We start from the raw sequence: 24151 nt of genomic DNA, 5'->3' as shown, positions 1-24151 counted from the left end.
CCACTGCTATTTTCCTGCGACTTCGTTCCTCAGGTCTTTTTAAGGACCATGGGGATGATGGCATTTTCCCTGCTATATCATCTGAACTTGAAATAGGTATGAACACTGTCATTCCACATTCTGGAATTTGGAGTGAATTACTCAAATTTATTTCACACCGATTTCGAGAATTATTATATCAAACCAAACAAAAATAGCAACTCTTTATGGCTGTTTTTTGAAAATTTATTATGCACAAAAAACCCACATAATTTCTAATACTTTTAATAAAATTTCATACCCTAAAACTTGATGAAACAAACTCCAGGGCCCGGTTTTATAGACTGGTATTATCTTTAACTCAGGGGCTAACTTAATTTATTTTCAATTGAGTTAACCCCCGGGTTAAAGTTGATACCAGTCTATAAAACCGGGCCCAGAGGTTAAGATTATCAAAATCATACACTAAATTAGTTTTTTTCAAGAAATAGAAGTAAAATTCCAGAAAGGAGTGTTGAACGGATACTTTCACTGCATACAGATCAGTACGGAGGTTTTGCGAAGTGAAATCAAAGCAAAATTTAATTGCTCAATTAGCCTCGTTTCATGTCATATGCGTATCGCTGGTGTTTTCAGTTTGAAGTGGCCCCGCCAATATAAACGCCGTAGACGAGCTGAGGATAATTGTTGCCACGTATCGTAAATGAATATGGTTCTCGCCGTTCATCACCCTATGACGTCAATAATAATAGTTATTATATCTCTAAGGAGGTTGCCCTCTCGCTTTAGAAGATATAGCCCAGCCCCGAAGTAAATCACCCAATGGCGCGATGAGTCAACATGTGGCCCCTTCCAAAAACATGTTAATGTGAAAATATATCCAAAACTGATATTGATTTGTCATAAGGGACCCAAATGAACTGAAAAAAATAAATATGGGGTATGCCCTACTGCCAGGATTATGTTTGGGCATCCCAGGGTTTTAAGGAAGGTTCTTTCTTGACATGCCCCCTGCCGTAGATCCCCAGTATGGCGTCTCTGTGTTATAACACCTTGTATTAATTCAGCAACCGTATTCACCCTATGACGTCACTAATTGCTAGCGTTCTTATTCTGGAAGATCCTCCGTAGAAACACATAGAAACAAATTTGCCCCGTGACGTCATAGGAGGATGCATCGAAGAAACCATTTCGATTTGAAATTAGATATATACACACGTACAAACGTATATTCATGTACTTACTAGCAATATTGAAATTCCGTTGCTAATGGCGACGCGTGCATTTTCAATTCAATCACGCCATTAAATCGATTTCATTGATTACAATCAAATTTTAGTCTCAAGTTTTGTTTTGACGACTTAGAATCTCTACACAGTCTCCCTCCCCCACTCCCTCCCTCTCTCTCTCTCTACTCTATTCCGTTATTACTCTCTACATCCTCCCTTTCGCTCTCTCTTCCCCTCGCGCCCTTCCGTTCCAATTCTTCTCTCCTCCTCTCTTCGTCTCTACCCCCGTATCTTTTATTCACCCAATCTCTCCCTTCTCACCTCTCTGCCTTTGCCTCACTCTCTATTTCCCTCTTCCTGTCCCCATCACTCCCTCGTGTCTACCAGGATCAATGAAACCACTCTTCTAGTAGTTAAGAGTCAGGTCTGTGTTGCGTCTCTGTGTTTGGCGATATCGGTTATTTTGGGCGTTGGCTACGAACAATTATTATCATTTGAAACGAGTTTTGCATCGAGCGGTTTGTCTCGGGAGCACGTGTCAACTTTTTACTATTATTCATTAAATTCAACTGGTCGCGTTGCCCGGCAACAACGTTTTAATGTTGAGCTACGTCTAATAATGGATGTTTTTGCTTCATCGAGTTTTATGACCGTATTTGGATTTAATTTGAGCACTTTGAGAAATCAATGGGGTTTCTGTTCCGGTGATTTTGAAAATCTTTTTCCTTCGTTTGTAAATGGAATAACGCAGTTCAATGCACCTGTCGCGAATAAGAGTCCAACATGCGTTTAAGCGTGGGCCTATACAGTAAGACATCAACTATTGTAGCACAATAGATGATTCCACTTGGTCCCCGTGAGAGAAAAGTTATCTTATCTCAACAAGGCCTACTGTGGCAATTAAGGATTACACTCGTGACAAGTGAGGATCCGCCAGGTGTGCCAGTGTACGTGCAGTAGGGTACCGAATTCTGCGGTGGCAATAGAGAAATCCATTTACATCCAGCGAGCTTTGAGATGGCGATCATTTTTCTAAAACATAAATCGCGCTGAATATGTAACACCCAAACCTAGTGATCCATCTGAGTTTATGTTTATATCTACAGAAGTTATTTGTCACATTTTTTATCGTGAACTTTTTTTGATCGATTTTTGCATAGATGGGATCGGAGGCTTCAATAAATCTAGATGGAACTTAATAGAAAATGAACTAAAATCTAAACGAATGTTTGGCCTACACTGTTATACACGCGACATCCATCTTTCGGGAAAGCTGCAGGGCGTCCCTATGGGGGTTCGGTAGTTCGAACGAACCCCCTTTTTGAATTTTCAAACGTCGACACGTGGTCTGCATTTGCTTAATTAGCAAAATAAAATCGATACATGCTAAGTAAACGGGAACCAGTCTATCTATCGGCCTCAGATTGCACCAGAACGCGCGGGCTTGCACGAAATTTTCAAAAATTTTCTGGAGAGGGGCCCGGACCACCTCTATTCCTAAAAACGAACTCCCCCAAAAAATCATGGGGACGCCCATGAGCTGGTGGCTCTTCATCTGTATTTTATCTCTGTTTTATGTCAAACGACTTCGAAGAAGCCATCAAAGGAAGATACGTACGCTACAAGGTGTATAGAAGCGGGCATACGGCGTGTTTAATAATCTTGGGTCGATAAATTCAATGCTAATAATAAATTCGCCGGGTTCGCAGTCGATTTTCGAACGCGTCCCTCGAGGCTAAAGGTGTGGTCGAACCTATTCCAATAATATGTGTACAGCTAGATTTAACTGATAGAATTGCAATTATTTCACATATTATGTCGAGGTATGGAGGGGACAGGGTTATTAACCTGTCACTTTTGGTCGCACAGTTTTCAAGATTTCCTTTCGAGCCGGGAATTAAACGTGAGAGTCTAAGCGGAGATAGCTTCATGTCAAGCGGAGGACATTGACTACTGTGCGGCAATAGAGGATTCTACTTCTATCCGAGGAGGCAGAAAACAGACATATTAACAAAATATATCCAGACTTGGCGCAACTTTTTTAAAGTTTTTTTTCAAATCTAAAACGGAAATTTTTTTCACATTTCTTATTTACACGTTTTTCGTTTATATTTTCCTCTAGTGACGTCATAGTGGTCAGTTACCGCATCGTAACGCATTGATGTTGCGCCATCGACGGAACGTCCGTTACGCCTGATGTCCGACACGGTTTCGAATGGACCAACCAGCGTTCCAGAGTCTTCCAGCGAACCGGCGGCAACGACACCGGATGCAGACAGCAGTGGCGACAAAACCAACCTGGTGACAGAGGATGAAGCTAAACCGCCCACTCCGACGCCGCCAGCGGCGGCTCCAGCAACTAGTAGCGACGTCGTTGTCGACGTCGAAACGAAAGTATCCAAGGAAATTCCGATGACCAAGGACCAGGTATTAGATGAAAATAATTTTCTGATCATGAAATTTATTGAATGTTATTCAATATTATTGTAGCAAATGATGATAATCTCCTACAAAGCCAATCCCCGTGATAATCTCTGTCCTACTGTACCCTCCATCCCAAAGCAGTGTCCCATACCCTCTATCCCAGAGCAGTGTCCAATACCCTCTGTCACAGAGCAGTGTCCCATACCCTCTGTCACAGAGCAGTGTCCCATACCCTCTATCCAAGAGCAGTGTCCAATACCCTCTGTCACAGAGCAGTGTCCCATACCCTCTATCCCAGAGCAGTGTCCTGTACTCTCTATCCCAGAGCAGTGTCCCATACCCTCTATCCCAGAGCAGTGTCCTGTACCCTCTATCCCAGAGCAGTGTCCAATACCCTCTGTCACAGAGCAGTGTCCTGTACTCTCTATCCCAGAGCAGTGTCCCATACCCTCTAACCCAGAGCAGTGTCCAATACCCTCTGTCACAGAGCAGTGTCCCATACCCTCTATCCCAGAGCAGTGTCCCATACCCTCTATCCCAGAGCAGTGTCCTGTACCCTCTATTACAGAGCAGTGTCCAATACCCTCTGTCACAGAGCAGTGTCAAATACCCTCTGTCACAGAGCAGTGTCCCGTACTCTCTATCCCAGGTTGCGGCTACGATTTACAAATACAATTGACGTTCTAGACGTTGACAGTGCAATTCTATAATTCTAAAACATTCATTGCTGTTAACTACAAATCCTTTCACTGAAAATCTCTGCTTACAAAGCACGGTTTAATTTGTGGTACGTATGTATCCCCGGGATAAACTAATTAATAGGCTATAATGAACTGTCACTGGCGGATGATTGAACAAAATCAGAAACTCGGCAATTTGTCTTCATTACACCGCGATATTTGATGATTAAAATCGGATTGTCTGACTTTATACATGACGTCAGTCATGCAAGTGAGTAACCATGGTTCTACTGTACTGAGATGGTTCCTTATCTTAACATCGAGACTTACTACCATTTCAGTTTAAATATTTCATTTCCAATCATTCAACGTTATATTCTATTGAAAGGCAATAATTTTTTGACAAAATTGAAATCTTTATGGAAAAAGATATCTCCCCGGCCGGGAATCGAACCCGGGTCTCGCACGTGACAGGCGCGGATACTCACCACTATACTACCGAGGATCGCCGACCACCCAATTACAGCGTCTTAAATCGTTCACTGCTTTATCTCAAAACCAGTTCAGAATAATAATGGTGTTCTGACACTCGCCAGAGGGTGCGAAAATTCAGCGCGTTATTCGTGGTGGGAATTCTAACTTTATTTCGTGGCTTCCGAAACCGAAAGTTATCAAATAAGTCATCGGATAGATATAAGAATCACTTTCTCACTCACTGTATGGTATTGATTTCAATGTGAAAATTGCATATGTATATCACCAAAACTGAGAAAGTTTTACTTTCATCTGGGAAGTGCCAGAAATATATCGGGATGAATTTAGTAAAGTCCTTCTTAAGTTTTGCGAAAATGAACACACTCTAAACGAAAATAGAATTCGTCACCAACCACTCCCGTATTTCAAAATTCGGATATATTCTTTCATTGCACACTCGATATGGCGATATCTACCCTTTTCTATAGCGGGTAACCCGTGATCGGAATATCTACGTATAGTTCGTTGAAATTTTGGCACGTAATATTCTCAATACAAAATATCTCTTAGTATCACGGCGTGGCTCTGTTACTGGGCGTGGTCACTCGTTCAACGCGTTTAATAGTCAATGATTTCTCATAACTTCAAATCGAGCGAGAGTTCGTCGTAATAAATCAAATCAGTTATGAGGCTGTGGCTGATGAATTCTCCCGCGTGCGAGCCGCCGCCAATGGTCGGCGAAAATACCACACAGACATGGTTCTACGGCTCAGGGATGAGAAACTTCGTTTGTTTTAATAACACGATTGTTGACTGCGGCAATGACTGAGGATTCCGTTTGTGGCAAGCGAGGATCCACCAGGTGTCGCTGGTGTGCATTCAGACAACAACTCCCGGATTTCTTCTCAGATTCAATTAAAATCTTTCAATAATTTCTCAAATTCTATGAATGAATAAAAGTCGTACTATATGTATGGATCCTATTGACTAATCTGAGTTTACCAAGAGGCGTGATTGCCTTATTTTTGTATATAAATGTATAAAAAAATTAATGAAACGCTTCTAACGGCATCAAAAATTGTTGTATCAATATATTGATTTATCTTCTCGCTTCGACAGTCGGTGTTTCTTTTTTGCCTGGTTTATTTATTGTTCACGATGTCGCTGCCGGCTAGCTATTATATACGCGTGCCTAATGGGAAATCGTATCTAGACTACTCGGGTTAACTGGGTTTTGTTCTCCAGCGACAAACAACCAGCCAATGACAGGTTGACACTTAAACGTCTTCGCAAGTCGAGACGAGTTCGATTCTGTGGGAATTGTATGGGTTTAATTTGACTCTGAATCCGCTTCCGCGGTTGCGTGGGTTTAATTTGACCCCGGATCCACGGCCGTGTGGGTTTTGATTCGATTCTGCTGGATCCACTCACGCAGTTGGGTGGCTTTAATTTGTCAGTGGCCCCACTTCCACGGTAATGTGTGGATTTGATTTGGTCCCGGGTTCAGTTTCAGTGTAGTTGTTGTAGTGATTTAACTCTGGCCCCAGTCCCAACTCTGTGCGTTGGATCTGTTTTTGAATTCAGGTCACAGTTGTGAGGGTTTAACGCGCGCGGATTTAAGGGATGGACCGGATGGACTGGTCTACTTCTTCAAAATTTGAATGTGCCCTCCAAAAAGTCTGGGAAATCTTCTTTTGCAAAGAAAATGTTGAATAAAGAGACAAAAACTGAGCCCAAATGCGCTCCGGTAATGGCCGCAAAAGCCCCTTTTCGTTCTTTTATTGCCTAGTTTAGAGCCATCAAAACCCACACCAATGCTTTGCTGGAAGCCCTCGCATTGCCAAATCTGCACTTTTCAAATTATGTGCCTTTTTCAATCTGCAGGTCCTGCCCTTCAAAGAATCCTAGATCCACCCTTGTTTAATGTTTTCTCGAATCCAGTTCCACGGTTGTGTGGGTTTATGTCAGTTCCCCTCTTAATTTTATACATTGTTTTGATTTAGCTCCATTCCCAGTCCCAACTAAGTGTATTCAATTTGACGTTGGATTTAGTTAACGGTTGTGATCGTGGGTTTAACTTCGCTCTGCCAGTGCCACCATTTCGTGGTTTTCATGCGTCCGAACCAAGATCTACATTTTTGTTATGTGACTTAATCCCGTCATACGCCATGGGCCCACTCAGTGAGTAACTATTTGTGTGTCGTTCTACGTACGTGGTGCCAGGTCTAAATAGCTTAGGCTTTTCTTCAGGATTCAGGATTAGTTCCGCTGTCGGCAGTTAACGTGGGCTGACTCCACAGTTGAGTAATCGAGCCTGGAATAATCTCCGCCTCTCTTAGAATAAAAAATCTATTCGAACCGATTACTTTAGCTTCGTTATTGGTGCGTTGATCTTTCAGAAATTGCAAACAACCGCTTCGCCATCTGACGGACTTATTACGAAACACTGTTTAACTCCCGCGCTTGCTACTGTCGATTTTCCGTTTCTCAGGCACATTGCTGCCTGAATTCTTAAGGATGGTTACTCCTAAAGGATGGTAATTTATCCACTAAATAGGCGTCATTTGAGCGGACGACTTGACCATGAAAAAAGATTCGATAATTTCAAACTCAGAACATATATTGTTCGCTGGTTTAAACACGTGAAGTTGGGGATTTTCATTGGTCGTCACTGCGTATACCGCTGATAACTTTAATCGGACGAAGGCCCGGACGTCGTTGCCGACAAGGATATAAATGAAGAAATTAAACGGTGTAATTACAGCAGCGGAACATGCCGAATATGTTGACGATTAATTCGGCATGATTCGCTGGTAACGTGACCAACGTAACTACGGTAGCTCGAGGAACCAGCGTTGATAGAAATACAATTGATACGACCAATAACATTTTAGTAGTTTGAACGATAGATGTAGCTTTGTTTCTAGTCGAACCGGTCAGTTGTCGACTGTTGAAGTGTAACACGCCTACAATGATCGCATTTGAAATGGTGATCAGCAGAAAGGGCAGTAAAGAAATGTAGATAATGATAAAGTTGGCTTCAATCCAGTCAGTTTTTTTCGCGCTGATGTGGTAAGTAGCAACCCCCGTCATTTTCGGAGTATTGAGCCGATCCTAGGTTGAACACCGAACACGAAGTTACGGCGTTTGTGAAAAACACGAAAAGGGTGTGACGATTCGCGCAAAACGTGGGAGTGCTTAAAACGGCGCCGAGAACGGGAATACCACGACTGCTAAGCGTTCAATCGAAACGGCTACGACTAACCACGTACTGCAATAAGCGAACATCACAAATGTAGTATCGTACAACTCACATTCGGTAAAAAATGCTGAAATGTATTCCTTCCAGATTTAGACACTTTATCAACAATGTAGCGACGGAAGCCCGACAAAAGCCAAGAACATCACGAAATCGCTCACGGACAACGCGATGGCATAATTAGCGTACGAATGGTGCCTGAACTTCTGACTGGACATGACCAGTAAACTGGCCGCGTTACTGAACGTGCCCACTGTAAATACGATCGGTAAAAACGATAGAAGAACGATTTGTGTATGACCGGTCGAATTCAGCACGATATCGCCAATATAGCACCAACGGCACCAATCATTGCTTCAGTTTGGCATATCGTTTGGATTGTTGAGGAGGAATCGAAATAAAGTCCATTAAACAACGCACCTAAGTGCTCACGAAATTTTCCAAACACTCTCATCCGAAACGTAAAAGCTTCCCGAAAACGTATTCATCATAAATCGTGGCTGTTAAAATGGATTTCCGATTGCGTAACCGTGGTCTATACCGGTACATACCAGATGCGCGACATCACACAGTCAGTTCTCCGCAGTCAAAATTACTTCATTCTCGTTGAACTTTCGACTAGGTTTCTAGTGTCCCAAATCCAAATATTATCAAACGAATCGTCGAATGGGTATGCGATTGGCCTTCCCAGCAGTGTCTGATGTAGATTTGATGTACCAATCAGAAAAAATTCTCTCGATTTAAAAATTCTAAATCTTAAGAAATTCAAATTGCGAATTTCAAATTTATTAGAAATTGAAACGTGGTACAGCCGAGTACAGCCACTAGCGAACCTGGTGTATCCTATACTGGAAACCTTACTTGCCCTGGAGCCTGGACATTTTCAATTAAGTTGGTCGAGTAGTTTCCGCTCAGTGACTCAATACATTCACCATTCCGAAAAATCAAATAACAAATGAAAAAACTCCAGCTTCTAGGCGCCATTTCATGGCGGTCCATCGAGGGCCCCGATTGATGCGATGATTTTCACTCTATTTGAAACAGGTTCTGATCGAATTCTGATTAGCCCTGTAGTCGAAACGTCAGGATTCCCTACTAAAGTACTTTTCATTTTATTGCGGGTATTTACTAAATCCAAAATCACTGTTATGATGTGGAGAGTTAACAGCTAAAAAAGAATTTCACAGTGGCAGTGCGATTTTACTCATCGATAATTTGGCATTTTATCCACCAGTAAACTCCAAGCACAGATCATTTCTGACTGCATGAGAATTTATGGAAGATCATATTGTTTTTCTCTTAATATATATACGTTCTCTCAATACTTTCCAGAGTTACACCAACCCGGCGTTCGACATCGACGAAGAAATCGACATCGAAGCCGACAGTCAAAGATGGAATGCCATCCTGAAAACTATTTTGGGCAGTGAGGAGGTACACAATTTAATGAACGTATGTATCACTGTCTCACGCATGCGCGCACTGCCGACGTTCCCGTCGGCCCCTTCGATCGAGCCAAACCGAGACTCAACAGTCCGTTATTTTGAAAATTTGAAAATAAATGATAGAACGTTGAGATAAGTAATTATCCATCGGTGATCATCCCTCCTCGTTTGATTGCTCATGTCTATTTCAACTTGACTTGAGAGGGTGGCCAACTAGTAGCTCAGTCAGTTCTGGTCGTTCATTCCCGGATAAGTCTTCATAGGACCAGAATAGACTGGAAGTTGATCTAAAATATCGCTTTTTAATTCACCATTCTTCACTGTATTGAAGAATTTCAAAAAGTCTCCGTTGAAATGGGAAATTGCATGATAGAAAAGAGACGCCATTTTCTTGAATTAATAAAGGCTTCACAGTCCCAATGCCTACCAACTGAAGTTTGCTATGTAGGCATGTATACACATTGTTAAACGCTCAAATAATGGAGTCACTTTTTTCAACCCCTTTCAATGAAGACTTTTTTGCAAACCTTCAATGAAATTAGAATATTTGTAATTCAGATTAGAATAACAATACGAAACATTTGGTTGAATCATACCATTGCATAATGGAAGTCAGAAATCCTGAATTACTTTTTTTGAAAATTGATAAGAAAAAATTACTCTTTTAAAGAATAACCTTCTTAGAAAAACTGGATAAAATTTAATAAATATTGGTGAAATGTCGGTGAGGAGGGATGACGCCTTTTTTACTTAGCATGAACACCTGAGCCCAGCATGAACACCTGAGTCCAGCTGCATGCGGTCTTGAATTAGATTAACTATAAAATCGAAATGAGTTCAAACCGTTTTTAAGTTGTTACATCAGCTTCAGAATCGAAATGGGCTTGCCTTAAATCTATTCCTTTCGACCGCACAACTGGACCCAGAAACTTACAGAATGTTAATTCTTTCACACAGAAAAATCCGTAGATGCCTGAAAAAAAAAACAAAATCGAAAATGGTGCATGACTACTAAATTTGAATCATTAAATGTTTTTTGGAAAGAGAGAAAATTGGGAGATAAAAAAGGTCTACATCATTTTCTCGAAATATCGATGAGGTTTTGTGTTGATTTCAACGGATTTTATTCTGTAATAGAATGCTATAAAATCATGGGCGTGCCACTTGATGTAATCAGTTAGACAAGGGAATGTAATTTGTACTTTTTCCCAACCCGTTTCTGGGCGCGTCTCTGCCGTTTTTAAACTAGTTTAACTCGGATGATGTAAAGTATTTGAGTGACCCAGAATTTTAGTTAACCACCACCATCAGAAAATTATCAATCAAATCCAAGAGTTGACAAAAGATAAGTTTTCAGTTACCAGGGACCATTTTGAGATGGACCGCGGATCCCGCGTTGTGGGACAGATTTTAACATTTCTAACATGTTTCCACACTAAAACCTTTAGCACGATTTATAGTCGTTCATACCCCTTTTGCCACAAAAATTTAAGCAACGAACATATCGATAAAAAGATGTCAATTTGCATTTTCTGGTGGTTTTTATTTCATGTTTCTCGGCTGCGACAATCGGACGCAGTTACAGTTCTAAAAATTGGTACTGTCCTCGTCAATCTATGGGTTGGTGGGTTCGAATCCTGGTGGCGACGAATTCCTTTGGTCGAAGGTTTTCATCTGGTTTCTCTCTCCCCAACTGGGAAAAGAAACACCGAACCCGCTGATAACACCGTGCGTGGCGCTCAGTGGGTTAAGAGTATTAAAACCGAATTTAGAAAAAAAGATAAGATAACGAATTTCGGAATGAAGTCATCAATCAGAATCCAAACAGCGCGCGTAACTTAATATTCGTCGATGTAATTGAGTTACATCGCGCGTGACAATCAAGGGTGTGGTACAAACCATTCCCGCACACGCACGCACGCACGCACACATAAACGCGTTGCGTATATCGGAGAGTTCTATAGACAACATTATCGATGGCGAATTTCTCTGTCGCAGTAATCAAAATATATCATACATAACCGAACAACGAAACCTTTACACATTACACGAAATGCCGGTTTATCGGCTCGTTACTATGGTTGCGAATCCGTTTAACTCGCGAATATGTAAATATATCTCGATATATATCCCCCTATGACGTCACCCGATCGCCTGCTACCGATTGGATCCTGTAGACACGTAAAAACGTGTAATTAGCAGTAGGGAATTTGATTATGTCAAGTGGGGATTTATAAAGGCAGCCATTTATAGAGGCAGCATAACTGAAGGGCTTATATATAGGGATAGTTTGATGATGTCATAGGAGATTTATGGAGGCAGCCATCTTTTCCTGAGGGGCCTATTTATAGGGATAGTTTGATGATGTCAAGTGGGGATTTATGAAGGCAGCCATCTTTTCCTGTAGGGCCTATATGGGTAGTTTGATGATGTCATAGGAGATTTATGGAGGCAGGTATCTTTTCCTAAAGGGCCTATAGGGTTGATGATGTCTTAGGGGGATTCATGGAGATACCGGTTTAATGATGTCATAGGGAGATTCATGGATACAGCCATTTTTCTGCAAAGCTCCGCAGACGTAATTCGATGACGTCGAAGATAGATTTAAAAAAGCAGAAACATTTTTTAGAAATGGTATACGCGTGGTTTACAAGGGTGTAAAAATTGCTAATGTGAAGATTGATGCGGTGATCTGACGATGCCGTAGAGGGATTTAGGAAGCGGATATATTTTCCGATATGAATAGAATATTTCAAAAGTTCTTCTGCGAATGACAGACGTCTATAGTATCTGTGCGCGTTTGACTCGGCGGCGTCGCGTTGAGGACAGCGTTATAGAATATTTGGGCGTAGGTTTAAACGATAAAAGTGTTGTATGTAATTTGTAATACGTGTTAAATGTAAATTCGCGTTAACGCAGTAAAAACGGCGCACAAGTAGACCAGCGAGGAGGAGGTCAGAGACAGCGACTGGGGTGCAGCAAAGTGGGCTACCAAATTCTCGTTTTAATTATCAGCCTTACTTAGGATAGGCGTTAGGATAACGGTTCGCTCTAAATTTGAATTCGTTTGATCTAGATTGTCGCTCCGATTGCGGAATTCGTCCCTCATGCCAGTGATTGTGGCACTATTGAGCCTGGATTTGGGCAGGATTTTCAAGCAATTGTGTTTTATTTTCGAAGTCGGATATTGGATTTTTCAGGAAGGATTTCTGAACTGAATGTTCGGATTCGCCTACGAGTGTACGCCGAAGACAATTTAGGTAACCGCGTAATTGTTGGGAATTTTAGCAACTAAGTGGCTTCACGAATTTTCTGGGAAGTATTTGCAACTGAAATTTTAGATTTTTCCGGCGGTGGGGTATCACCATCATTATCATTATTATGTAGGTTAATTGCTTTACTAAAAAAATACAATACAAAAAAAAAACATTCACCACGATCACTTAAGAGAACAAGTTAAAGAAGGTACATCTACATCGTGTAAAGCATAGTGAAGAAAAAGTACAAAAAATTGTACGGTATTTGGATACTATAGTAGGGGTATTTGCAACTGGACTTTGGATTTTTGGACCACCGGGAACTGTTCACCGTCGGATAGAATACCATTATTGTGAATAATGAACTATTTCCTCAACTCAACAGTCAAATTTTGACTCAGAACTGTGGAACAACTGGATCTAGGATGGCCTACATGTACCGTAAGTTCCGAGTTGCCGTTCGGAGTCATAAAATTATATTGAACTATTTGCAACTAAAAATTCGAACTTTTTTAATTGGGATTTGTGAAACTGAAATGTCGATCCGTCACTTCGAATCGAAGAGACCTTGAGGAGCATTATTTTCCTGATCCAAAAAACCACGATTAAAAAAATTGACAAATGAAATTTATACGGATGAAATTGAAAAAAATATTGATTAGAATTTGGACATTGATTCAATAGTTTCTATCTTCGCAATTTATTACTCTTCCCTAAACTTTTTTTATTCATTTCATTCGATTTATTGCGACCTCAGAAAATTTACAAATTTTCGTACTGTGCTATCACATGCGTTTAGTAGATACCACCCGGGACTCAAAACGTTCAACTGTCTAGTCGATCCTTGGAGAACAGTACAACAGTTGAAAGACCTTACGTCATGGAGTGTGTGCACTGGTAGCGTGTGTACGTAGGCTGGAAGCATTTTTTCTAGGTAGTCAAATAGCTTAAAAAAACTAGAAGAGAATCTAATGCAGTTTCGGCTCGATTCTATATGAGCCATTTCTTCTAAATCTAATTCTCTTCTACGTTTTTTCATTCTACTTTGGGTTTTTACTTTATCGATATCAGATGCAGTCGTTTGTCATTAGAAACCAATAGATAACGGAGTTAAAACCCACATTATAAAACAGATTTAAAAGAATTAAAAACGAAAGTTTATCACAATCAAGAATTAGAATCGAAAAATTCTAAGACAAAAAGTTTCGGGCTCGAAACGAAGCGAAGAGGGTCATTCGGGAACCAGTTGGAATCCGTACGCATTCATTTGTCCCGTGCTAAAATTCTGCTCGGGCCTGGTCCAACGCTAAAAATCCTAAATATTACGTAGATAATTCTCTTCTAAAAAAAGATAACGTATTTCAAGAAACGTAGTATATGAATAATACCAACGCTTAAAACATTTCGATATCTTTGATTACGTTTGTCAACGTTTTCATAATTAATTCATTGATTGATTAACTTTTTTCCGAAATTACGTAATTCAACCAATTCAGACGTCGAAACGAAAAGAAATCGATAGAACCGGTGTATATATGTTCATATGCATAGCTTACATACGCAAAATCTAACGTAAACGTTGATATCGTTTTACGGGTGTTTTTTTTATTACTGTTCTCTGTAACGATTACCTACTTCGTTACACGACACTGCGCTGTATATATCTTTAAGGACAGAGCCTTTAAAGCGTCTGACTCGGTAATAATTGGGTGTGTGTTCAGCAGCTCGGAAAAGAGCTCTAGGCCAGGGTGATACCCGCTATCTGTATGTGTTTGTATACTCTAAACACACACATACACGGAAATAATCGAAACAGACACGTGTATATGGGCCATGTATGTACGTATGCATAAGCTGTGGACATTTTCCGAGGATCGGCATCCTCCCCCGGCAGGGATTCGAACCTGATGGTATCGAGATTGCCACACTAAAAGACCGAGTGCACAGCTACATATGTCATTTCCGGTATCAGATATCCCATTTTAATTTAGCCCAGGTTTTCCCATTTATAGCTCTTCCGTGAAACTTACCTCAGCGATGATACAACGAGCAATCTGATTGGTGCCGCAAAGTTTTCGTGCGGCAAAACTGCGCAAGTGCCTGCGCATCTGGTCTATGTGTGGCAGGGTTTCGCGCCGTGGCTGAGTGTAGCAATGCCATCGGGTTCGAATCCCTGCCGAGGGATGATGCCGAAGATCCGAGAATCAGTGAAGAAGACCCAGTGCGCGCCAACCAGGCCCCACTCTACACAGCCACGGTGGTTTAGTGGATTAAGACGGCTGTGGCGAGCACGAATCTGGAGTGTTCGTCTCCTAGATGTACTGCCTAACAAGGCTTCGAGCTCCAAACGCCCGGGTTCGGAATCAGAGTTGCCCGTCTCTTAGACGGGTTGCCTATCGAGGCCATGAGCCTAGTCTGCCCACCCAGCTCTTGGTCCCGGTAGCAGGGTGCCTTTGGGGGTACTAGGAGCCGGGCAAAGCTAAGCCTGGGGATTTTTATTTAACCTTCCCCAAGCCTTTGACTAAAAAGTAAATCTGTGGCAAGTGAGGATCCACCAGGTGCGCCAGTGTGTTTGTTGAGTGCATCAACTACCCACTGTGGTTAGCGCATTCCACCTAGCAAGGCAAATGGTGATCCACCAGGTATGCTAGTGTGCAGCGGGGCATCAACTACTGGGTCAATATTGAACTTCGCTTGTGAAAAGTAACGTCCACCAGGTGGAGCTAGTTTACAGTGGGACTATGATTGGTCTTGCTGGGAATTTGGAATTTGCTGGCCAATGACAACGAAGAGCACTTCACGCTTTGAGTAAAAGTCACTGATTGGTTCACGAATCGTTCTAAAACTGATAAAGCGTGAACTAACAAGATTTCTGTTAGTTCTGGTGCCGAGCTTGTTTTTGCAATGGATGTCCTGTTGATGGATGGTCACATTCCTCCATTGCGACAGGATAGTGGATTTCCAATTACGTTTCTAGTTTACTGATGAGAAAGTCGGTTCGAATTTAATTGAGATGTAGAAGGAAATTGAAACGCGAGTGCCACTAGCGATCGTAGCGGATAATCACCGAATCCTCGCTTGCCACTGTAGCGTTGCCGGTATCCCATTGCATCCTATAGCTTACTCGCCAAAAGTGGAATCCATTCCGCGACATTAAGACCATTAGCGCGTCTGCGGTTTTTGAAGGCTGGCGGCTTTCAGCTCTTGACGCCGATATCTACTCCGGCTGTCGTGATTTCCGATAAACCGCGACCCCTTCGAGACCGATACGCTTTTGAGGTCGTTTTATGCGTCAAATCCTAACGTCATTTTCGACTCGCATAGTTTCCCGTCTGTCGAAGAATTGGATTTCGATATGTCGCGCGATACATCATCGAATCAGGCGCGCAAACGAACGTAAACAGAGAGGATCAGTGAAATGTCACCGAAACCTCGAGGCTCATGCGATGTTTCGTTCAAACACGGTTGATGAGGTTCTTTCTAGAATATTGAAATGTACCCTTATCCCACCGCGAGTGAAAATCTGCGTGGTCGTCCTACAGCCATGTGCTTTGGAAGAGAGTGTGAATCGACGACGCTACCGCAAAATACGGCCGACTGTGTTCATATTCTCGCTTGCCAAATTGTGGTTGCCTTTGCGTTTTTTTGTAAGGCACCCGAGCCCCGGTAAGTGAGAATGGCCGAATAGAGTCCCAAGGGCAAGTCCTAACCGGCTACGGACGAATCCTCACAAATCCTAGATTTTACCCGATTTATCGGATTTTCTACGTCGATCTTGTCCTGTTGCGGGTATTTCCTACAGGTCTCGGAGCTGTCTCTTAATATAGAGAAATGCTACACCATTTTCTGTCGCATTCGTTTTCTCGACTTTATGATTTTACACTAAATTTCAGTCAAATCAAAAAAGTTATCATTCGGCAATAATGGTCATAGTTGAAAACCAAAAATTAATTCAGATTCTAAACAAAGCTTAACGTTGCGATATTCAAAAAAATAATTCATAGCGAAGTTTTTTTAACCTCGTCGTCCAATCAAATCAATGTCAGCACCTTCTGTTCTTGCCCTAGAATTATGCATCCTAGAATTGACATTTTCGAGCATCGGAAACCGAAGTCGAGCGATAATTTAGGTCAAACGGAGTATCGAATTTTCGGAAAATTACCCCGTGTCCATTGAAACCAGGAGCCACCTATAATAGAGCGTAGAAACGATAGGACTTTTTAGACTAGGAACGCGAAAGGAACGCGATAAAGAGAACTTTTATTTCATCGCGGAACTGGCTGATTGAAAAACCGTCTGCGTTCGGCGCAGAAGTGATCGAGAACATGTTCTACTGTTGTTTGAAATTCCGGTAATAGGAGTATACACGATACCAAATCTCGCTCGTTCCGGGAACTTCCCGCGATATATCTGGAGAATTTGTTTCCAATTAGTATACGTACGGTCGAGGATTTCAATCAAAAATGTCGAAGAAATTAAGAAGTTCCGCTTCGACCGAGTCGATTTCGAACGAGGTAGGTTTAATCGTATACTCTTATACTTTTCTTTAACTATGGTTTTATGGAAGTCGCTTGCCGGAGTTGGTGTCGACCTCGCATGCCGCAGCTAACAGGAATGAGTAAAATGTGTTCGGATTTCGTTAAATGTTATGCTATTTGTATGTGTTGGAAATGTTGTGGATTTCTATAGCCAGCCAAGTATGTAGCTTTATGGAAGGGTAATGATGATGTCAAAGGGTGATTACTGAAAACGAATATCTTTCTAAAAGTGTCTAGTACGTATTTGGTTTATATGATCTTATACTGAGGGATGAATGGGGAAGTTTATCGTTTCTGCAGTTTGGTGATGTCATAGGTGCATCGGTGGATTCGATATCTTCTATGGAAGTGTCCAACAGGGGTAATTTAATTACGTCAAAGGGTGATTTAAGAAGGCAACCACGTGTATGCATGCGCACTGAAATAGACTAAAAATAGACGATCAATAGAACTGGGTGGTCATGTTAGGGAATTATGGAGAAACGTATGATTCCTGGAATTTTATGACGTCATAGGGGATTCATGTAGGGGTCGGTCGCCTCTTCGGAAGAGTCCGATCTACAGGGATTATTTGATGATGTCATTTGGGGCACTTAATAAGGCCTCCATCTTTACTGGAGAAGCTATTTTGATGGTGACATCATGTCGAGATTTCATGTATTTCACTCCTGTCTGGCACAAAAGAACGACGCGCATTAAAAACGGACTAAAAACGAGTATTTCGTATCGGGTTTTCCATCGTTCGAAGATATCAAATCACACTAAGCGGATATTACGCTACGGGGATGCTGGCTCTAGCTGCGGCGAGTGAGTTCGCACTCGGATGGTTAATTCTGGTCACGTAGAGCCCGTCAGCGGTCACTGTTTATCGGTTTATTAACTCGGCGCGGTGTTTTTTCTCTAACTCTAGGGGGTACATTAACGCTAAGCTCGCCGCCGCCGTTGCCGCGCACATAAAGCACCCATTAACCACTACATACGAAAATCCATAGTACTTCTGATAGTTCACCGAAAAGGATTCGTGGTTTTCTTCGCTAGAGCCGTTTTGTCTGTAAGAAAATAAGTCAGAAATTGCATTTGTTTGCTCTCTAGGTGTCGCTCTTGTAGAACTATCTGCAAGCAGATATTTCGAGTCTGTTCTCGTCACTAGATCACTAGTGTTATAAGGAAAGTTAACAAATAGCTTACTGTTAGAGGTTAAAAGATTAATCAGCATCCAATTGTGTCTGCTCTAGCCACTAGGGGTCACCCCACGACTGTTATGAGGATCGAGGATCTGCATATCTGTTCCAGTCACTAGGGGTCGCTACCTTTATAGGGGAAATTAACAAATATACTGTATGGGGGTTAACAACAACGCTCTGGTCAATAGGGGGCACCGACTCTACAAGGCGATTAACCAGCATCCCATTATGTCTATTCTAGCCACTAGAAGTCGCTGCTCCATGACTGCCATCAGAGTCCATTTATCTGTTCTAGTCACTAGGGGTCGCTACTACTGTGATCAGGTTCACAAAAAACCTGTCGATTTTCGTCGCTAGGCGTCACCACTGTTACGATGGGGAGTTTTTCAAAAGCTTACGCCCATTTCCGTCACTAGGGGACGCTTTTGCCGTTGATTGGATATACCCAAGACCCGTTCACCGATTCAAACCCTTGGGTTCGCTTTTGTCACCACTTTGTGGGGCGCTTGTCCCAAAGACCTAACTGAGCCTCCAAATCCGACAAGCCTGTAACCAGCCTAGCCTTAAAACCAGCCGTTAAGACTCGTCTTATTTCAGTACCAAGTCTAATTAATTAAGCTCAAATTTAAGATCGAAAGCCAATTCTTATCGAGGTATTAAGCGTGAAAAAACGAAGAACCGGAGCTGACAAAAACCCGCCGCGACGTACGATGTAATTAGCTCATTCCGAATCGGATTAAGTAGGTAACTCCTGGCGTAGTTTTGCGCCGCCGCAGCAGCAGCAGCAGTGGGTAAGCCGATTAACTACTCTCTCGAGTAAGCTGTCGTCGACATTTCTATCCGCCGGTCTGGTTGCTGAGGAGAGAGCGTGAAAGAGGGTGGAGAGAGGAGATCTTTCAACGCTTGGAGCTAACGCGCGCGCCACGGCTGCAGTTATACGCTGATTAACGCTTATGAAAGCGCCGGCCACTGCCGCACAACAGGTCGTCAGAGACCCCTTTCATCATTTCGCGTCTGCTACAGAGAGTGAGCGCGGAAGCAGCCTGGATACAGCCTAACAGGAACCTACTACGACTTACAGCCTGTCGGGATCTATTCAGTTTCGCCGCCGCAGTTGCTGCGTTGAGTGAGTTAAATCTAACAAGTTCATTTTCGATAGTTGCGGGTCGGGAGCTATTTTATATACAAAACGTATTTCTTATCAACAACCGCCCGGCCCAGGGAAGAAGGGCCGAGAGGAGTCTGCTCCGTATAGAGCTGAATTAAAACAGTCTCTTTCGCGCAGTTTTTGAATTATACTTGACTGAAGTCAATGTAATTGAAAATTCTCTCATATGAGTAAATTTTCATCATTTACGCATTACCGTTAGGAGCATGTTAAAACATTTTCAGTTAGATTCGACTCAAAGTTATTGATAATTAACTCATTTCTACTAAATCGGGTAATCTGACGCTGGAGATTGTTGAACTGTTATCTCGCTCTCAAGGCTGAACTCGGACGGTCGAAACGGATAAAATCGACGGTTAAACTCGACGGATATTTTCACATCTCTCGCGGCTCGTAATTTATTTGCGAGATATTCGGATATTCGTCTGAAAAGGATTCGTATCGGACCCGTGAACGCGCGATCGTCGTTCTGTCGTCATACTCCGAATAAGTGAGATATTTGCCGGGAATTCAGCGCGACTGATTCCAATCGCGCTCGAGAGCGAGTGTTTATTTGATCGTTCTCGATACGACGACGAATTAGACGGAAATGAACGTTTAGTCGGGTAGGTGTAGGGTAGAAGTGTAGGGGCGTATCTGTGGACATAAGAGAAAAGTGCTCTTCTTCGGCGTTAAAAATCTTGGAAGGAATGCCTCCGAAAAGATGCAATTCCCGAGTGTCACATGTGCAGCTATTGATGACATCTGTCATAAATGGCAACAACAATGGGAAGGCAGCCTTCGTTATCCACAGATCCGCCTTTTCTACAACCGTTCCATCCATAAAAGGAGTCTCTCGGAAATCCCCCTATGACGTCATCTAAATCAACTTCATTATTCGTCTTCTACATACTTCCGGTAAACATTACCATACTTACATTTGTGGCCCACGTGATTAGGATGACGTGGTAGGGAGATTTTGGAGAAGGCCATTTTTGCGCGTGCGTGGAAAGTTAAGCGGTCAATCGATTGAATTAACTACCATAGTGACAACAATGATAAACCGTGGAGATAAAAGATGCTTATCGATAAAGGTATTTCATAATCGATGAAATGTAAAATCAATCCGCGGCCATCCACTTAATAGAGTGTGGACGATCAGTGTATGCAAGTGTGCAGAGGCTAATGTCTGTTGTTTGTAAATCATTTCAATCAAAAACGTCTCGGGTGAATTTAAGTGTGGACGATCTCATTTGAAAGTGCGCTGATATAATGCCTGATGTATGTTTTTTGTAGTTCATTTTCATTTGAAAATGTCTCAGGTGAAGTCCTGAACACATATTAAGTATGGACAATCATCTCATTTGAAAGTGTGCTGATAAAATGCTTAATGGCTGGCGTTTGTTGTTCATTTTCAATCAAAAATGTCTCATGTGAACTTCTGCATGAACGCATGTGAATGTGGACAATCTCACTCGAAAGTGGCGTGCTGATAAAATGTCGAATGTCTGTTGCTGTTTTTAGTTCATTTGCAAGCTGAGGTCCTAACTAACCACCCGGGATGATCATCTTTCGAATGTGTGTTGGTTCAGCGTCAGGTGTGTGTGTAATTTGAGGGGTAGCAGCAGGGTTTAGACTTGTGATTGATAGCTGCATCAGGTTTAATCATGGACTATAAGCTAGTCCTAGTTCGATCCACAACGAAATTGTCACTCACTCTAGAGATGCCTAACCACCCCAACAGTTTTCTCACTCGTGGCATTGAGCGAGTTGCTTTCATCAAAGCGCATTTTCTGTAAAAGTGGACATTAACATTATTCCTAATTCGGAGATAGTGACAGCGCTATGTCTCTATAAAACCATTCCACAGTGATTGGTTGACAAAATGGACCGCATTGAAGACCTAATATTGACTCCCTGATTACAGAGAACATTTATCGTGGCCATCTCCATAAATACCATCACTAACTAGGCTCTTTCTAGGAAAGATTACTCTCTTCGCTAACACATCATGAAATCCATACTCACTTTTAGAAACCGCAATAAACTACGCCACCTACTCAGCAAATCATAGAATCATAGAATGCCCGACAATAAAATCTCGTTATGTCTAAAAGGGTAATTCTAGATGATATCGGGGGATTTATGGAGACAGCCTCTCTGAGAACTTTTTTAAGCAGTAATTCTATGATGATGTTATAAAGAAAATGATGGAGGCGACCATCGATTTTTTTCTCGGAGGGGGGTGTCTATATGGGTAATTTGATCGTGTCATTGGGGGATTCATGGATGCTGTCTTATTTCCTGTGATGATGTCATCAGGGGTTTTCGAGGGCAACTACATGTTCTGGTAGAACCAGGGGGTAATTTGATGATGGGATTTAAGAAGGCAGCCATCTTTGCCGGGAGGTTCTGTATCTATAGTCTACGTATTTTCCCCTGTTGACTGATTATATATAGACCACGCGCGTGATTATTGCACCACAAGCCCAGAAAATGTAATAATAATCATATTTATATATTGACAGTAATAAAGTAATCTAGTTCTGCTGCCGTTAATCTATCTCTACAGTACGTGGATAGGGAGATAGAGAGGAGGCTGCGGCGAGCGAGTAATTACTAAGAGCGGTTTTGTTTACCCTCTATCGCGTGCATCGCAGTACCAGGCTGTTGTGTGTGTGTGTGCGTTTGTATGTAATTTTATCGAGTAAATATGAGACTCTTCGATACCGTTCCCTTTCTCGATTTTATCAATATAATCCAAGAAGCGTATTAATTTACAACCCCCAGCGACTCCCGTCTCTCAGAGAATCTGATATTTGCTCAATATGGTCTCCGAGTTATGTTTGCCTTGGCTTTTAATCAATTTTGACTCTAGAGATACCAGCCGGCCGGCATTATCGATCCCCGGGTTTACCTCACACGTTAAGAATCAATAGTAAAACCAGTCATGCCACCAGATGGCGTGCTCGACATTAGGACCTACCGCGCCGAGTAAATCCTCACTTGCCTGGTCATAATCTTCAAAAGGCGACGGACAAGTCGTAGGTTGTTTTAGTGACCATACCTCTATTATGGATTATCATTGTTACTATGGTAGTTTGGGTCATGAGAATGAAAAGACATATACGGGATGGTTCTGGCGAATGCCGTAACTTTTTTATGATATTCGCAACGGAGCCGCCCCTATATTCGATCAATTTCTTGAACCTAATACAGTACGTATATTCACATCGTAAAATACAGTTCGCGTTCAGGATGACAGAAACGAAACGAAATTCGATGGATTCTAATCGACAGATAAATCGTTGAGAACTCAAAGAAAACGTGCGGAAATTGGTTACTTTCAATCGCGGAAATAATTACATATACGTTTTAACGGATTAAATGGGTCAAGGCCGGTGAAAGTCTTCGGTCCTCCTAGCGTTAAGTATCGGACGTTAACTGCTTTGAGAAGCTTTATATTCTCAAAATATCGAGTTTAACGATTATCTCGAACTGAAGCGGATAATCGTAAAACATGGCTGGTCGTCTGGTGCAGAAAGTCCGATCGGCTGCCGCCGCGTCAGGGGGCGGTGTACAAATGCCCATGTGTCGTATTCAAGCTATGACTTCGCTTCACGACGTAGTCATGGCGAACAATAAAAACAATTCGTTCGCCGATGAAACTTTATTTGAAACCCACGTCGCCGTAAAGGTAAAGAGAAATTAATATTAAAACATTTTTTTCTATCTGGAAATATTTCTAACGATATTCTTTGTGCTAGAGAAAAATATGTTAGGCTGTTAGTTATGTCCATGGCCGCCTTCGTGAGATTTATCATGCACTTTTTCGTTTTAGAGTCCATTGCTTCGTGAAGAAAGCTATTTTTCTTGAAGGTGCTGAGCAATTTGATAATGTCACATATGGAATTTATGTAGGCAGTCATATCTTAGTATTCATAGTGAAAAAAGCGGTAATTTGATGATTTCATAGGTGGATTTGTGAGAGCAGCTATATTTTCTGCAATTATCTACATGCGTGATAACTGGGGAGTTTTCGGGAAGCGTCTATCGGGATTATCTTATGCTGTTGTTGGAAAATTCAAACGAAAGGAGACATCTCCTCTGCGAGGGTCATTAGGAGCGATCTGGTGATGTCATAGTCGAATTCGTGAAGGCAGCCATATTATCCGGTTGTGCCACGGTCTTTTTTTCCGGAATAACCGTCTATTTGTTTATCGTACGTTTTATCGCGCGCATTTCCCCTGGAATATGTATATTTTATATGGTTTTGTCGCTAATGGCTCGGCAGAATTTACAACCGGGCATCGCCAGCAAATCCGCGGCTTATATACGCATAGTTCACATACGTGCGCTGAAGTCATTTGATCTATACTCGATCGTTGTTACTGTTATAGCGCTAGACAGACAATTAGCAAACCGCGCATTCCCGACGCTAAATCCCTCAATCAAAATAATTGTTGGACATCGTCTGCGCATTCTTACTCTATCCAGCCGTTTAAAAACAGATCATACAATTTGGTATATATGTA

The 24151-nt window shown here is 42.0% G+C and overlaps 1 protein-coding gene and 1 non-coding gene across 3 annotated transcripts in view; one reads left to right on the top strand and one right to left on the bottom strand.

Annotated features, from left to right (window-relative positions):
* The first annotated feature begins 3343 nt into the window (after positions 1–3343).
* Positions 3344–24151, top strand: part of LOC141910051 (uncharacterized) — a 28985-nt gene continuing 8177 nt past the window's right edge. For both annotated transcript variants that reach the window (XM_074800752.1, XM_074800753.1), the window contains exons 1-2: positions 3344–3635; positions 9378–9497. In XM_074800752.1, coding sequence (XP_074656853.1) covers positions 3405–3635; positions 9378–9497 — 351 coding nt within the window. In that variant the 5' untranslated portion in view covers positions 3344–3404. The remainder of the gene's footprint in view (positions 3636–9377; positions 9498–24151) is intronic.
* Positions 4746–4817, bottom strand: Trnad-guc (transfer RNA aspartic acid (anticodon GUC)). Its single transcript has one exon. It is a non-coding gene; the product is annotated as a tRNA-Asp (tRNA).

Source organism: Tubulanus polymorphus, chromosome 8 (assembly GCF_964204645.1).
Source record: "Tubulanus polymorphus chromosome 8, tnTubPoly1.2, whole genome shotgun sequence".
Taxonomy (NCBI): Eukaryota; Metazoa; Nemertea; class Palaeonemertea; order Tubulaniformes; family Tubulanidae; genus Tubulanus; species Tubulanus polymorphus.
Note: the sequence above shows the minus strand (reverse complement) of the source record. Positions and strands in the feature narration are given on the sequence as shown.